The 17,483-nt window shown below is 48.7% G+C and overlaps 1 protein-coding gene across 2 annotated transcripts; it reads right to left on the reverse strand.

Moving 5' to 3' along the window:
• Window positions 1-330: 330 nt before the first annotated feature.
• CLDN18 (claudin 18) lies at window positions 331-15,479 on the reverse strand. 2 transcript variants are annotated; one of them, XM_030954641.1, is made up of 5 exons: window positions 15,260-15,479; window positions 2,928-3,092; window positions 1,820-1,925; window positions 1,316-1,426; window positions 331-508 (listed from the first exon to the last, which is right to left on the reverse strand). In XM_030954641.1, the coding sequence occupies exons 1-5, from the start codon at window positions 15,477-15,479 to the stop codon at window positions 331-333; spliced, it is 780 nt and encodes a 259-aa protein (XP_030810501.1). The 2 variants fall into 2 exon arrangements, with proteins under 2 accessions (XP_030810501.1, XP_030810500.1); XM_030954640.1 differs by lacking the exon at window positions 15,260-15,479 and adding an exon at window positions 6,976-7,195.
• Between the last annotated feature and the right edge of the window lie 2,004 nt (window positions 15,480-17,483).

Here is a 17,483-nt window from a genome sequence, read left to right on the forward strand (position 1 = left end):
CACAGCCATTATCAAAGGGGAATTTTCACTATTTGAGCAATTAAAAAAGGGCACAAGGCACTGCTCCTGGATATCAGTTTATACAGAAAATAGGAGCAAAATGTTCTACTCTGAGAGCACCACAAGGCATTACTTTGGTCACAGACCTCCTGGTGCTGTTAATACTAATGGGCAGTCAAGTAAAACTGATGCTCACAACAAAGATGCAACCTCAGAGTAGAAAAAACCTGCTAGAAAACACAATCCTATTTACAGACTGCTTGGTTTGCTGCACTTTTTGCTTGTGAAGTTAAAAATCTCTGATAGCACAAGTCAAGGCGAGAAGGTCTGCTAGACGTAGTCGTACTTCGAAGGGTAGGGGCGTCTCCCATCCTCACTTCGAGGAGCTTCTTCATATCCCACACCCTTCCTGGTCCTTGGGTCAGCTTCATACCCCGAGCCACCCTTGTAGGGCCCCGTCCTGTAGGAGATGTTCCGGCCTGAGGCGTTGTAGGACACGGCTTTGTAGCTGGAAGAGACACAAGAGGGACATCAGCCTCTGATGGAGGATCCGTCACTGCCCAGTACGGCACCGTGCTCATGGTGGCTTTTAGGGAACTTGGAGGCACTCAGAGAGCTCAGCCCACCATCCGTGGAAAGCTGCAAGTCCCTTCCAGGTACTTTCATAAGCTTATACTTTTTTTCCCTTAAGTAAACCATTTATGGAGTGATGGATCCACCTGCAATAAGGGGATATGTTGGGATACAAATTCCTGGTGATGTTACACCATCCCTGGAAGTGTTCCAGGCCAGGTTGGACAAGGCCTGGATCTACCTGGTCTATGGAAGGTGCCCCTGTATATGGCAGGAGTGAAATGGAAAGGGCTTTAGGTCCCTCCCAACCCAAACCACTCTGGAATTCTACAATTCCATGTAAATCATGGCTCAGCAGATGCAATCTACCCCTGCTAAGGATCTGCTGTGCAGCCTGCAATTCATGGGCCTGAATCGACCAGCACAATGCAAATGTCTCATTTTGAGGTTGGTTCTCATGTCCTCCCTTTTCCTGTGTGAGTCACAGGGTCAGAGAGGGCAAATGCTCACTTTGGACCTCACAAATCATGGACTTCAGGTAGTGATGGCCTTGGCAGTGCTGAATTAATGGCTGGACTCTGATCTTAAAGGTCTTTTCCAGCCTAAAGGACTCTGTGTTTCCATCACCATGAGAGCTATCATGACAGGGTGTCACACACCCACACATCCTGGGACAGCTGTGGGACACCTGAGCACCCAGGTTTCCTGCAATACCTCCCCATGTCCACCCAGCCCAGCTTACCGGGATTCTTCTGGGATGAGCCCTTTGCAAGCAAGGCACATCATGATGCCTCCCACGAGGGCCAGGCCCCCTGCCACCCATCCAACAAAGAGGGCTGAGCCAAAGGTGTACCTGCAAAACAGGCGTGGCTGGTTAGGGTGTTACAGGTCCTGTCTGCTGCTGCCCAGACACACTGAACACTGGCATCCTCCTTATGGCCATAGAGTTGTACCAGAAGTCCCCAGAAATTTACAGAAGTCCCCAGAAGTTCCCAGAAGTCCCCAGAATTTCCCAAAAGTCCCACCTGCAGCCTGAACCACAATAGCCTCCCTATCTCATTCTTAAGCTGCAAAAACAGAGACATCCCGGATCATTTGCTGATCTCCAGCCCAGACTCTATCTCCTAAGAATAATCTTCCAAGCCCTGCAACCATCCCAACATACTCCCAGAGTTTTCCAATCCTTCAGCAGCAGCCCTGAGGGAGATTTCCACCCTGTAGCATGCAGAGCCAGCTGAGCACCCACCTGTTCTGGACGTTCTGCATTCCCTGGTACATGTTGGTGGTGGACATCCAGAAGTTTGTGACCAGCATGTTGGCAAACACGGACACTCCAGTGATGGCACACAGGCCTGAGAGGGGACAGAAGGACAGACTGAGAGCCACACAGTGCAAGAAGCCACCTGGGGCCTCAGGGAAGCATCACAGAACACTTGAACATGGACTCACAGACTGATTTGGGTTGGAATGGACCTCAAAGACCAAGGATAGATGGTGCTAGGGTGTCCAGAAAAGCTCAAGTCCAGAACTTTTGGCAGAAAACCCTCCCATGACAGTTTTGCTTTGCTCTTCCTTCCACAGTGTCCAAGGCCAGGTTGGATGGGGCTTGGAGCCCTGGTCCAGTGGAAGGAGTCCCTGCCCATGGCAGTGGTAGACCTGGATGATTGTTAAGGTCCTTCCAACCCAACCCATTCCATTATTCTAAAATGATAGATATAAAATACAAAATTAAAGCTCCGTGGCAGAAAGTGGTTTCCTCTCTCCAGCTTATACTTTTTGAAGTTGTGTTGAATGTCTCATATCCCAACAAAAGTTAAGCGTTGGGATTTGGAGGATTTTAAATAGGGACATTCTCCTTCCCTTTGTTAGGATATAGATTTCATTTGACTCCCATCTGAAAAATAGGAAAACATGTGATGTTTTAAGCACTTGCAGTTTTGAGGAAGCTGGGAATTCCTGCAGCCTTGTAGGCTGGTATTTAAAACCTACAAACCAGGCCACAACAACCCTGGGAATCTTCCTAAAATTATCATGGATAAAGCCTGAAACTGAAAGAAATATTCTACATAAATAAAGGCTATAAAAATATATGGCAACAACAAACAAATCAAGATATATACTTCCTTTTCCATCTATCTGTGGGATGTTTTTTCAGCCTACTATGTTTTGTCCATGCAAACTTCTGGTTTCCAGAAATTTTTTTGTTCCCTAATCAGAGGTAAAAACCACTTGATCCCAGGAAATCAGGCTGGAGAACAAAGCCAATAACTTCAGAAATGCACCAAGACTTGCCCACTTCTCAATTCCAGGGAAATGCAACCTTCCACATGGAAGACATGACCATTCCCACTTACCAGCAACAATGAACATGATGCCAGAGGTCAGGGTCATGTTGGCTTTGGCAGTGTCCTCCATGCTCCCAATCCGGATGCATTTCAGAGCAAAAATGCACACAAAGAGGCCGAGGAGTCCCAGTACGATCCCCACGATCATGAGGGCCCTCACAGCCTGGAACATCGCTGCAAAACAAACAGCAAGAGCCTCACTGAGTGGCTGAAATGGGATTTGTCAGAGTCTGGGGGATTTTCAAAGATTGCCTCTGTCTGAAAATAGAATATTAAAGAATAAAACCTTGGAAAATGGGCACTGGATCTACTCCTTATTATCTGTGGCACCTCTGGAAGTACAGCTGTTCAACTTAACTTCCCAAAGAGTTTGATGGTTTAGGCAGCATTTTTTGGAAGTGTTCAATAGCAGCAGTCATGAAATTCATGGAGAAGAGTTAGTGAGGAGCTGGGATAACCATGGATTGTTCCATAACCACAGAGGCTGAGAAAGGGCTCTTCTTTCCTCCCCAGTCAGCAATGGAAGCAGACAGCTCCACACACCTATCCAGGATATTTCCAGCTACTGCATGCTCAAAATGCAGTTCTGTATATTCCTGCTTCCCAGTAAAGCACATGGAAAAGAGGAAAATCAAACATTACATGGAGAGGAGGAGAGAGCATCAAAGCTCTGGCAACCATCTCCCTCATCATATCCTTCCCAGGGTTGTTTGGAACATCAGTCCTGGATAAATCTGTCCATGATCATGAATAAAACATCCAAATAACCCCATCCTGAATGTGTACAGCAGCATGCCATGAGCTGGGAATGCTGGTGGGTCATGCCCATGGGAGCTGAGGCCTGAAGGAGGCAAAAACCCTTCAGATTCCTCTTGGGTGGAGTAGAAAAGTAAAAGCAGAAGTAAAGGGAGGCTGGCACCTTTAAAACTAAAGGAGTGGTGGAGGAAAGAGCACTTGAATACCAAGGTGATTCTCTAATAAGGTGGCACATATCCCATCTTTTTCCAGACACTTCCCCTCCCCACTTGTGCACAAGTCCCTGGCAGAGACAGGAAGGCGGCAGAGCCCTGGAAGGGGTGCTGGGGAGTACTTCAAGGGCTGCTGGGATTTGGCTGGGACACATTGCAGCCCCTCCTTACCCTGCCACACGCTCCCACATCCCTGGGTCTGGCTTTGGTTCTCCCCAAGCATGATTGCCCCTCTTCAGGGAAGAGAAAGTGCGTTCATGATGGAGTGAAACAGGTGGAAAACACATTCCACAGCCCCAGGGACATCTCTGCCCTGTCTGTTACCCCTTTGCTGGGTGAGCATGGTGCCCAAGGGTGCAGGGGAGCACAGAGCCCTTGCACAGGTTGGGAGAAGGGTTTATAAACCCTTCCCAGGAGGGTGCTGGGTGCCTGGGTGGCTCTCCTGGCCTGTGGGGTGTCAGGAAGCGGAGCAGAACCGCGCTGGCACCGCAGCGCACACGGAAGCGGGCGGGCTGCCATTCCACAGGCCGGGAATACACCATCTTCTCCCATCCAGCAGTCCCACTGCCTCAGCTCTTATGACTCAATTTGCCCTTATCAGCTGATAACGAGTGCTAACGAGCCGGGGGTTTTCAATCTCCCATTCATCAGCCCCCAGGTAGGAGCTCATTAGTTATGATCCATCAGGGGATGGCGGATACGCCTTATCAGCCCTCAGAGGTTGTTCCGCAGCACCTGATGGGAAGCAGAAAGAGGAGGAAATTTCAATCTTCATTTGTCTTTGCAACCACCAAAGTTTCTTTGCAAATGCTTTTGTTTCAGGGCAGGCAGGAGAGGCTGATAATCCAAGAGCATGGATCATGATGGAAGCTCCTTGTCCCCAAGACAGTGCCTCATTCCTGGGTGTTCCCTGCAGATTCCTGGGTGTTTTCAACTCATCAATCAGTGACCCCAAAAAGATCCCACAGAGAGTTTGTTGGTTCTCAGAAGAGGTGTTCCCAGCACCTTGAGTGCCCATGGAAGGACACAACAGGCAGGGCCAAGCCAAGCAGCCAAGGATGCTCCACTTTTGCTGGAGCACTGTCGTGAATCTCCATTGAAAGGAGCTGTTGGAAAGGGGAGGGAGAGGAGCACAGCAGGGCATGACAGAAAAAATTCCAGATAACCATTCCTGCCTCCATGAGACTGACAATCTCCACTAAGAGATGGGAAGGAGAAAGAAGTTGTTTCTGCTATGGCATGAAGACCTCTCCGCTTGGCTCACGGGACGTGAAGTGGGAGCAGTTTGGAAAGGCAGCACTGCAGTTTCAAGGGAATTTTGGCATCCATTGAAAGTCCTTTGAAAAGAGCTGCTTTTCCAAAGGTGAATGACCTCTGCTTGGAGGAAGGAGTGGAAGGGCTTAGACAAACAAAGTGGGAGACTAAGGAAAAGTGGTATCAGGAGCAGTAGGAAGCAAACAGCCCTGGAGTTACAAAACCTGCCTTTTGCACACACCTGAGGGAGGATAACCTGGCTTCCACACAAGGGCTGGTGTTCCATAACAAGGGAATAGCAAAAGCACCAACAGAAACAGTTTCTCCATCAAAATAAATGCCAGTGATGTGAAACCACAGCCTGCATCCCTGTTTTCCAGAGGTAGGGGAAACTGGATAGCTGTCTTCCATGTGAGTGGTAAGAGATGAGCGAGGTAAAACAACTTTAAGTATTTAAATGACAATCACATGCATTTCTGTTGCTAATATATAATAAAAGGTGGAATCTGACTTTATGACCAGTAATAATTGATGGGATATAGAAATTTTAGGGAAATTAAGTACATCCAGCAGGTGTTTAGGTTAAGCAAATTCCAGCAGAGACATTTTTTCTATATGTTTGAAGGAATAAATCAATTAAACGGATTCATAAAGATAACTCTGACAGGATATCTCTAGCAACAGAAATTGTCCATCAGTGCTTTGCACATTTCTTCATTGCCATATTACTTAAAAATAACTGAAAAAGTAAAGTCTTAGGATTAGGATAAATTGACATCAAAATGATGATTCCCATTTCCTTATGGCTCATTTAAAACACAATCACCTGCCCAAAGCATTATGAAGAGATATAGTGGTCAACATTTTGTAGAGATAGTTGGATAAATCTAATTTTTAGTCTTAAAAAAATATCCCCGTGGGAGAGGTGACAAAATATCAGGTTTGCTCTTCCAACTGGGAAAGAATTCACCTGGCAATCCTGAAACTGGATACACTGAGACACATTTATTCCATGGCACCCCTCAGAGAGTCATGGGTCCTCAGCAAAGCTTGAGGGCATCCCTGAGGATGGCATCCCTGAGGATACAGGGCTGGAACCCACATCATGCTTGGATCAACAGTTGCAAAAGGCCTGTGCACAGCAGTGCTTGCTTGGACCTTTTTGTGATCATGCACCAGGAGTGAGGAATGCTCCCAGGGCCAAATTTACTTCTGGGCTGGGAGCACTGGAATACCCTCACATGCAGTGGGGTGGGAAAATCAGCTCTTTTGGGAACATGAGCAAGCAAACAGGACAGCAATACCCCTCTGCACTCTGCTTCTGTAGGCACTAACTCTGCCCAGGTGATGGGCAGTGACTGAACACACCTTTCCCCTTTGTGCCCTTCCTACCCGCACCTCTCACAGGCAGATTTCTCCCATTCCAGTTCTATCTTTGGAAAAACAGTACATTTCAATTATTTCCATTATCCTATAACACTACACAATTGCATGCAGCCCTTTTCCTTGTGTTTCCATTCCAAGGAATAATACTTAGAGGGTTAAACATCCTCGCTCTCCTCACCTCAGTGGAGCTGCTCTGATTTATGCCAGCAGTGGTGCTGAACCCGTGATGCACACCAGACATCCCACACACACACCCCAGGTTGTAACCCCCACCAATAACCCCCACCATAAAAATCATTTTGGCAACAAATATGCTCCTATTTTTATGCTCCTAACACAACACTGGAAATGTTATTCCTCACAAAGTGCTTTAAGATACCTGCTCCTCCTTTCAGATGCAGATCTCCAGGAGAGCCCCTGGGTGACACCTGGAGTGGTTTTGCCCCTACCTGGCAGCCCAAGGATAGTGAAATACGGCCGACACTCGGTGAAGCCGGAGCTCTGCCGCACGCAGCTCCTCCACAGCCCCTGGTACTGGAACACAGCCGTGACCGGGTTGTCATACAGGTCCTGCGTGCTCCACGTGTCCATGGCCGTGGCCATGATGCTGCCCCCAACGCCCAGCGACGACACCAGGAACCCCATCACCTGGCAGATGGTGGTGGACATGGTGAGTCCCTGGAGAGCGGAGGTGGCGCAGCCCCGAGGGAGCTGCAGTCCTACTGGGGCACCAGAGTCCTCCTGCCTGAGCCACCAGCAGCGCAGCTGCTCTTATCAGATGCTTTCCATTGAGGGCTGTTTGCTCAAAGTGTTTTTGCAAGATAGTCCAGTTTCACTCTCGCTGCCGGCGAGGTTTGTGCCGGCAGGGCTTGGAGATAGGAGCTTTTGTCCTTTAGAAGTGCTTGTCCTTCCACGTTTAAGCAGCTACGCTCTGCTGAGTGTTGAGTAACCCACTTGGGGCTTGGCCGGCCCCCTGAAACCCTTTGCTGCCCGTTGGGCCTCTCCTGCCTGCTTGGCACAGGGCAAGGACCATGTTCCCAGGGGAATCCAGCAGCTGGCCCAGGCCACCACCTCCCCATCCTTCTGCTAATGCCACCAGACGGTCTGTCCCCCTTGGAGGTGTCCTCACAAGATGCACAATGAGAGACAGGGCTCTGCCAGAGATGTGGGGCCACCAGCCCAGCCCAGGGATGCGGCTGCTCCTTGTTGTGCTCTCGGGCATCACTGAGGTTCCACTGGATGCTGACCATGGCACAGCCCATGGCACCAAGTCAAGAGCCCCAAACTGATCCAGAAAAGCTCCTCCAGCACTGTTCTCCACCCACCCACATCCCCACTGCCATCACAAGGACACCCTGAAACCCATGTGGGAGGGAGGAGAGCACAGAGAGCACTGGGAAATGGCCTTTCTGAGGGGGTGCTTGTCCGTGTCCGCTGGAGGGATGGTCCTGGGAAGGCGATGGGGCATGTCAAAGTGGGAAAATCATTATCACAGTGGAGAGGTGGGCTGGGCTCGTGGGACTCTGTGCCACTCTGCCATTCTGCCACTCTGCCAATTGAGCCAGCGAGATACAAGGACCTTCCAGGCTTTAAACGCATCCATTCTCATCCAGTATCTCCCTCCAACTGATTTACTTCAGTCCCGACCTAGAAGCAAATTCCTACTTTAAACTGTGCCTTCCACAGGCACCATCCACAACAGCAACTCGATGTGAAGCCACCAGGAAGAGAGGAAAGGCTTATTTGTGTCCATGAGGAACTACATTGGGGTTAGTACACTCTGGATATTGCTCCTGCCTTCTGGAAAACAACCATCCAGGACATCCCTTGTCTTGTGGGGCTCTGCTGGGGCAGCCAGAGCACAATTCCATGTCTAGTGGCAATCACAGCCCTCTCAGGTCAGGCACGAGATGTCTTTGCTTCTATCAGTTTTATTCAAATGTCATCATTTTCACTCACTTTGGCAAGTTTATATCACAGGAAGATCAGTTCTGACCTACCTAAAGTTGGCAGCAAAAATAATAAAGTGAACAAACACCATGGAAGGGAACCTTCAAGAACCAGAGGTGGTAAAGAGCTGCTCATGCTCTGTGAAGGATAAGGAATGATGAGGGAATTCCTCATTTTGGATAATGATTGGTGATAGATCAGTGCTGGAGGATACTTAGAAGCTGAAACAACAACTAGGGATGAGAAGGACCCGGAAGATAGAAGGACAAAAAGCACTAAAATGTGGTCAGTTCTCCATCCCATCCCTTGTGGTCCCACAGCCAGAACTGTGTCCCAGTCTACAAAATCCAGTTTCATTGAAGCCCTGACATTCCTCAGCAGCTCTCCAGGATAACTCCTGTCCTTCCCATGCCCCAGGACTCGCCTGCTTGTTTCTGGCCATCTAGTGGTGAGAGCCCACATCCGTTTTTCTGGGCTGAACCTCATCAGAACACGTCAGAGGGAGCAATATTCCTTTGAGTCATAACCCTTATTTCCAAGTGCATGAAACAGTGCACAGAGAAATGAACCCACAGACTGGTCACAACTAAAAATAACCCCTGGAGAAGAAAAGGGAAGGAAAGGGGGAAAATTAAATGGGCGAACATTTTTTTTTCCCAGCTTTTTTCCCCCAAACACTTCTTCCAACTTTTAAATGATTGTGTTTTTTCTGCTCCGTCGGACATCTGGGGGGTTGCAGGAATATCAGCGGTGGTGGCCCTTCCACCCCTATATCCACATTTGCTTTGGTGGGAGGGGACACACCACTCCTTCCTCCACCCTGGCTGCTGCTTCTGGCCATGTGCAGCAGGAGCTGCTCTTCAAACCAACAGGGAGCTTTTCTTCTCCTTCTCCTTCTCCTTCTCCTTCTCCTTCTCCTTCTCCTTCTCCTTCTCCTTCTCCTTCTCCTTCTCCTTCTCCTTCTCCTTCTCCTTCTCCTTCTCCTTCTCCTTCTCCTTCTCCTTCTCCTTCTCCTTCTCCTTCTCCTTCTCCTTCTCCTTCTCCTTCTCCTTCTCCTTCTCCTTCTCCTTCTCCTTGTGTTTCACATCCCAAGCTCTGCTGATGCCCCCAAGAGACCTATTGAAAGAGGGCCATGCCTGGATGTGCCCATGTCCAGTCCATCACCTCAGTAACCTTTCCTTGGGAATGGAATTTTCCCTTGTGGATAGAAATGCTGTTTCTCATCATGGCTCTTACTCAGGGACATCAAAACCCCAGAGCAATGGTGGAGCAGTCAAAACACATCATCAAAATCTCCAGGTGTGCAGGAAAGTCCAGAAGAACCAGCCTGGCTTAGATTTGCAGGGCCAGATGGAACTATGTCTCTAAAGAAGAGAAACCAACTCAAGGTTGAACTTTCCCCACTCATGTGCTGTACCCAAAAATGGAGCCAAGGAAGGAATTTTGCTGCTGATGGTCATGCTGCAGTCCTCAGTTAAGAGTTAAACACCCAGCCATGCTCAGCACTCCACATGTTGCCATTTTTGAAGAATTATTGTGGGTTGGAGGGCTTCTGTTTGCTCATCCCTAAAAGTATTGGCTGAAGTGTTCTCCAGCCATCCCATTGCTATTTCTCCTGCTCTGACTAGAACAAACTTGAAAGAGTGAGAATTCAAAACTTCCACACCTTCCTCAGTGGATGCTTCAAGCAGAGTTCTGGAGACAAAATCACAATTTGTTTGCTTCCCAACCCTTCCCCAGCACATTTCCTTTGCCTTTCTCAAATATTCGGATTTTAAGCTTATTTTAATGTTTTTTTCTGAGCTGCCCATGATAGGGAAAAATACATTCATCCCATTTTCCCAGATAGCAGAAGATCCCCTGGGAGTTTCATCTGAACTGTTGGCTCAGAGCACAACCCAAGAAGGGGTTGGGTGACACAAAAGCTGTGGAGCAAGTCTGAGCATCTACACCACAACCTGATGCTCATCTCCAGCCACTCCATGGAGATGACCACAGCCAGGATTGGTTGAAGGATGGGAATCTCTCTCCAAGCAATCTGTGGATTGTCTCCAGCAGCTGAATGCTTGGCCAGAGGGTTTGCCAATCCACGTGGAATTGCTGAGCTGTGTCCAAGGAAAGGGAATGGTGAGGCTGCAGATCACCAAGGAGCAGAGAACAGGGTTCCCACTGAGCATTGGGACAGCTCCAGCTCCAGTGGTTTACCCAAATGAGGAAAAGAAGGGGGCTTTGTGGCCACTCCCCTGTGCCCCTTTATTCCAGCTCACAGTTGCTTTATCTCTCCAGGCGTTGACTCTGTGTTATCTCAAAACCGGTCCCGGGCCCAGGCAGCCCCTGAATGTTATCACTGCCTCTCCCACAAAAATCACCTCCAGCTCATGTTTGCTCTCAAATTTGCAAACACAGCTCACACCCTGCCAGCTGCCCACACCAGCCCTGCCTGCTCAGGCCCAGACTAAGCACACCCACCCTTCTCTTCCTGCCCCTCCACTGTCGGGACCACCCCAGGGTTTGCGAATGTGATCCACAATAAGAAGGGCTGAATGGCCTTTGTGGGATTCAGTGAAGGAAGTGGTCATGGAAGGACCCCATCCCACCTCAGATCCACACCACTGGAGGTGGTCAAGAGGGTGTTCTGAGGTCCCTGGGGTGCATGAGGCTGAACCTGCCTGCACACCTATGAGCAGCAGCCCAGCCCCAAGTCTCCACAGCCTTGCTCCTTCCTCTTCTGGCCCTCATCCCAAATCCCTTAGGATTTTTTTACCTTGTCTCTCATCCTTTCATGGTGTAAAGGCACAAAACAATGAATATGACACACGTATGCAGCTCCCTGCCACCTCCTCCCACCCTGAGTGTCACTGGGGCTCCTGAGACCTCACTAAAGGTCTCCCATTGGCCCTTTCCCCATCCCCACACCTCTCTCAGCTTCAGCTGTGAGTGCAAACCCATCAGAGCCTCACACATGTCCCGGTAGGGTATATCAAGTCTCCAGCCTACCTGGACCACCTAAATCCTTCCGCACCCAAAACGTGACCTCAAAAGACTTTAAGCAGGTTACAGCAGTTGCCTGTAGATATTTCAAAATTTGGAGCTGACCTGGCTGGGTGAAAGGATTTCAAACAGCAAACAGACCTTGAAAGAGATTTTGCCCTGGCCTTCACTATTGGAGGATCAGGACATGGCAATTAGCACTTCCCATCCTTACAAACTTTGGGCATGGAACAGTTCCAGGGAGCAGAGACACTGTTGCCTTGGCCAGTGGCTGCTCTTTCTCCAAAATCAGGTTATTTGCTATGGTTATGCCACAAAATGGTTGTGGGTTGTATGAAATGAAAGAAAACTTTGTCAGAGCGTCAATGTACAAGGGAAAAATCCAGAGAAGCTAATGTTGATGCTTCCTAAACATGAATTCTCCTCAGGAAACATCTATGCACTGCTGCTACCCTGCACCAGCCAAACTGAAATTTATGGGTGGTCTGGGCAGTCATGGTTGCATTCCCATGGGCTCTTTTCCCTCTGAGCACTCTAAGAACATGGGCATTTTTATCAGTTGGAGAAGTTGAACAAGTTGCTCTCAGGCTGTCAAAGTTTGCCATTGGAAAGGCAAGAATATTCTATTTCAAGCCAAAAAGCCTTTAGTCCACAGCAGAGAGATATCTCAGCCGTTCTGAAGGGGTAAAAAGAGCTTTGGACCAGATGGAGAAATGTCCTTGGAAAAATTGCTGGAGAAGGCTCCCTGAAGTGGTGTGGCAAAAAGACACTGACACAGAAACCAGGGAAATCACTGCCCATGCAATTGTAGGTTAGCAAAGTTGGGAGAAACTGCAAAATTCTGCTCTGAGCAGAAATCACCTCATGATCTCCACACAAGGTGAAACCACCAGCCTTGCCCAGATCAGCTTTTGCTATTTATTCTTTATTTGTGTGCTCAGTTTCCAACTATGTCCTCCACACCATCTCATGCCAAAGCAAGAAGCAAAAAATAACAGGAGAAAACAAAATCAGGACAAATACGTCCAGTCCTCCAGTGCCACATTTCACCAGAGAGCGACTGTTTATAGCTGAGCAGCCAGAGCCATAAACTGCCTGGGTAATTTCTCATTTCTACCTATTATCTTGATTTTTCCTCAATCTATTTGAAATTAAAATTCCCAACTAAATTGAAGATAGATGATGGGCAAGACAAGCTTAATCTTTGCTGTGGGAGTGAGGGATTGAGGTGAAAAAAACATTGGAACTCAAAACTTCCTCAATGTGCTCAGGTCACCTCGCTGCTTTGCCAGAGTCCTATTATTTTTATTCACTCTGGCACTATTGTTCCCAATATAAATTGCCATTGTCAGAATAATAAATAGGTGTTGATAATGGAAATGCTGACAAACCATTAACTTGGGGGTAGTTTGTGCGGGGGAGGTTCATGGGGATCAAGGTGCTGTACACTTAAAATAAACGTAGGGATGATGCACTTAAATAGTATCTGAGCAAATTATTAATAGAATTTTTAGCATCATTTCCCCCTCCTCTGATTGGGGTGCCACCTTTGCTGGTGGTGGGTGGGAAGAAATGCCCATAGGAGCAGCTGGATGCAGGAGACAGACCCAATCCATAAAGCGCAGCAGCGGGATGTGAGGCTTTGCTCCAGCTTCTCCAGAGACTGGAAGTGTCAGACAATCCATAACAGGACCAAAAACGGGAGCAGGAAGGGGGGTGACTACAGAAGAACAAGCCCAGTTCATTAAAAAGAAAGGGAAAAATTCCACCTCGTTTTGTCGGGCAGTGCTGATAGCACTGGTCACGAAAAGGATCATTTGGGACAAAGCACATAAATATTCATATTCCCTCACACGGAGCCCACACCATCTCCCTGGCACCAGTGAGGGTGAGGACAGCAACTTTGGGGGGCTCAGGAATCCACCACCTTTATTTGTTATGGCTGTCCTTTATTCCTTGGGCTTTTTTATATCCCTTTTTGTGGGTGACAGCAGTAAACCTGGCAAACACAAGTGGGAATTCCACTCTACGATGAGGGCTTCATGAGAAAATCCCAATATTTAGGGTAGGATGCTAATTTCTGTTGGAAACAGAGAACCTCAGGATGGCTTGGGTTGGAAGAGACTTTAGGGACCACCTTGTTCCACCCCCTTTCTGTGGGTAGGGCCATGGGCACACTGATCTCCAGCAGCCCCTCTAAATGCAGGAAAATCCTGCTAATGCAGGAAATCCACTCCCTCAACATTCCCATTTTAGAACATTAATACCTGCCCAGCAGACACCAGTCTGGAGGTTTTGGAATTGCAAAGAAACCATCCCTGGTTTTCTGCTTTTTGCTGTAGGGCTGAGGTCAGTGACAAAGGTGTGAAACAACAAAACCCCCCAAATCTCAAGTATTCTGATTTCTTCAAAGATTAGAGTAGTTGCCAGGGCTGAGCACTTGGAAAGGTTAATTGCTTCTTTCGTGGAGTTACAGTTTTTGTCATTTAAAGCTTTTTGAGCAGAAGAACTGCAAGAACTGGAAGAATTGCAGTGTCTTGTGGGAGCATCTGTGTGGGGAGGGTTTGGTTTTCACACCTCAATTTACTCCTCACATGGTAAATTCAATCTCTTTCTAAAATCATTAAGGTTGGAAAAGACCTCCAGAATCAAGTCCAACCATTAACCCAGTGAGTTTTACCCACCTGTCCTGCCCTTTTCTCCCTGAGTTTTCCCTTGGTGAAGCTGCTCAGCTTTGCTGACTGGTGGAGCAGTGTGTGAATGCCAGCCCTGCACAAACACCCTTCTCTGGATGCCATCCTTCAGCTGGACACCCAGCCAGGATCAGGCTCATGTCCTTCTAGGAAAACACATCTCTGGACCTGAGAGTCCAAGCAGGGACATTCCAAGCCACAGCTCCAGCAGGAGGAAATGCTCAGGGTGTGGGGAAGTGGCAGCACAGCCAATGCCAGCCAGCAGCTGGGAATGAGGATCCAGAGAAGAGCAACACAAAAACACAGCTCAGGGGATGAAACACCTCCCCAGCTGGTGTCTGAGGCCACAGCCACACTGGGTAATACTGGTTTGATTTGTGCCTTCTCTTGAGAGAAGCAATTTTTGTGCACAATGCCCCTTTCTGTGTGTTTTGGAAATGCCATTTTGCAGAAGTTCTGCAGTGATTTCCTGATATAATTGGCTTCTTCCCTCCATTCTGGCTGTATCAAAGCACAGAGGCCAGATGGGTATATGAGTCTAAGTGCCTTTTTTCTCACTGTATTAAGGCAAGAAGAAACCCCAGATAATCCTGTTGTAACCTAATTGTTTGCACCCCGAGATACTCGGGGCACAACCGGGACAGGAATTATTCCCGTGGCAGAAAAAACTGGAACCAAAGGAGAATTAGGGAGAAATCCAGCCTGGTGGTGTTAGCCCGAATAGAAATACAGTGAGCTGAACTGTGACATATCCTCTTAGGAAAGGATCTTCTCCAGTGACAAGACTATTAGTGGCTTCTGGTGGGAAGTCACACACAGCCACACAGCTGGGGCACGAATCTGAGCCACAGCCACCCACAGTATAGGGGACAAATTTCCCCATGGAGCAGCCTGCACACCACCTCAGGATGCATGTAACAAGTTTTGCTGAACCTTAGCTTGGCCATGGGTTTGCCTTGGTATCTCCAAGGACCTGTTTTCCAAGGAGGGTGAGCACCCGAGGTCTTTTGGCTGAAATTTGACAGAAAATCCCCCACTTCTCAGGCAGAGATTGTGTCCCACCCCCTCCCACCTCTTTCCTGCCGCCATCAGGCCCTACCTGGCAGCCCCAGGATGGTGAAGTAGCCGCGGCACTCGGTGAAGCCGGAGCTCTCCCGGACGCAGGTGCGCCACAGGCCCTGGTAGTTGAAGACAGCCGTCACCGGGTTGTTGTACAGGTCCTGGGTGCTCCATTGGTCCATGCAGGTGGAGGCAATGATGCCCCCGATGCCCAGGGCAGACACCACGAAGCCCATGGACTGGCAGATTGTCACCGACATGGTCCTGGGCGCGCACGAGCCTCCACAAGCCGGGTCTGGGGCAGGCAGCCAGGGCGCTGGGGACTTTTAGCTGGAGGCACTGCCTACGTCACGCCAGCAGGCAGGAGAGCTCTGGGTGCACCATGTAAACCTCCCCTTGCCTTTATCTGTTTCGGTGAGATAATTTCCTCGCTCGGTACCAAGAGCCATTTGTTCCAGCTCGCTCTCTGTTTACCTTCTCCCTCCAGGCAGAGGCACGGCCGGACGGGACCAGCGGGTCCCTCTGGAGAGCTTCCACAGGAACGCCAGGGCACCTCAGGAGACCAAGCACAGAGGGGCTTAAATCGGATGAAACATAAAAATTATGGAGAGGCTAATCCTTTCCTGGCGAGGATGATGCTTTTGAGCCAAGTGGAGAGGTTCAGATTGGATATTAGGAAAAATTCCTTCATGGCATGGGTTGTCAAGTGTTGCATGCAGCAGGCTGCCCAGGGAAGTGTGGAGTCCCCATCCCTGGTAGGATTTCACAGATGTGTGGATGTGGCACTTGGGGACATGACTGACCTGGGAGTGCTGAGGGAACAGTTGGACTTGATGATCTTAGAGGGCTTTTCCAACCTAAATGATTCCATGATTTATTAGCATGGCTCCATCTGGCTCAACCAAAACATTTAAGCCAAGGTTAATGCATAAAAAAGGGAATCTTGTAGCATTGGGTGTTTGGGCACACCTCAGGAAGATTGGGCTGGGAGCCCACAGGAAAGGCAGCACTTGCTGAAGAGGGTGAAAGGTGTGAACCTACAGTTTGTTGTGGGAGGACCCAGGGGAAAATATAGACAAAACTGCATATCCTCATTTATTATGGTTTTATACCACTCATCCAAATAGGAATTTGGACTTCTTTTCATGGACCCGGCCTTATTGCAGAAAATGCCTTTGTGGGGTAATGCCTTGTTTGCCCATTCTGCTCCATCCCTCACACCTTTCTTCCTAGCCCAGTTTTCCACAGGTACCAACCCATCTGTGGATGGAGAGGAGGAGAGAATGTGTAGAAGAGGAGATGAGGAGCCCTGTTTCAACCCAGAGCATATGGAGGGGTCAAGGAGGGACCTTCAGGAGAAGTGGAGCTCAGTGGGGTGGAAGTAGAAGGTCGGGAGGAAGCATGAAGGAGTGGACCTCTGTCACCTGGCTGAATTCACCCTTGCTCGAGGACCCTGGAGTCTCTTCCAGATGCTTGGCCTCAATGCCTTGACAACTTCCCTGTAAAGCTGCTTCTGAAGAAGAGCCAACCTGTTGTGGCAGCAAAATCTCCCAGAGATTATTATGGTCCTGCACCTTTTTGAAAGAACCAAGCAAGGGACCATGGGAAGTCACCCAGTCTGTTCCCACGTCCAAAGCAGAGCAGCTCTACTCATGAAGCTCTGAGGGAGATGTCACTCTCACTTAAGATTCCAGAGCCTCAATTATCAATTCCAAAAGCGTTGTGTCTATACCGAAGTTTGTTACACATCATTCATGAAATTAATTCCCAATATTAAACACCAAACAGGGAAAAGACAATTCCAAACAGTCCTCAGGTTTAAATGGAAGACACCCATTTTCCCTTTTTTCCCCCAAAAGAGCAGGATTGCTGATTCATGTGCTGTCACAACCAACTCTCTCTCCCAGCCATTTTTTGGTCCCAGTGACACCCAGTCCTGGTGCCACACCTCACCCACTCCATGTTGGGGCTGTTCATTACTTTCGGTATCGGTCAACAGAACTTAATCACGGAAAGCTTTCCCAGTATCACATAGCTAAATATAGAGCCTGAGTCCAGAGCACAAACACACCCTGTGTTTGTCACCACCGGGATCGCCTGGAGACGGAAAAGAGTCATGGCAGCCAACGATTGTGTTCAATGCATTAACTCAAAGGATAAATTCACCTTGCATTCGATCAACTTGGAAGGTCTGGAAAAAGCGTCTTCACTTGGTACACGCTGATCTCTGGGTGGGGAGTGCAAGATACCTGCAAAGGGACAAA

Source organism: Camarhynchus parvulus, chromosome 9, assembly GCF_901933205.1.
Source record: "Camarhynchus parvulus chromosome 9, STF_HiC, whole genome shotgun sequence".
Lineage (NCBI taxonomy): Eukaryota > Metazoa > Chordata > Aves > Passeriformes > Thraupidae > Camarhynchus > Camarhynchus parvulus.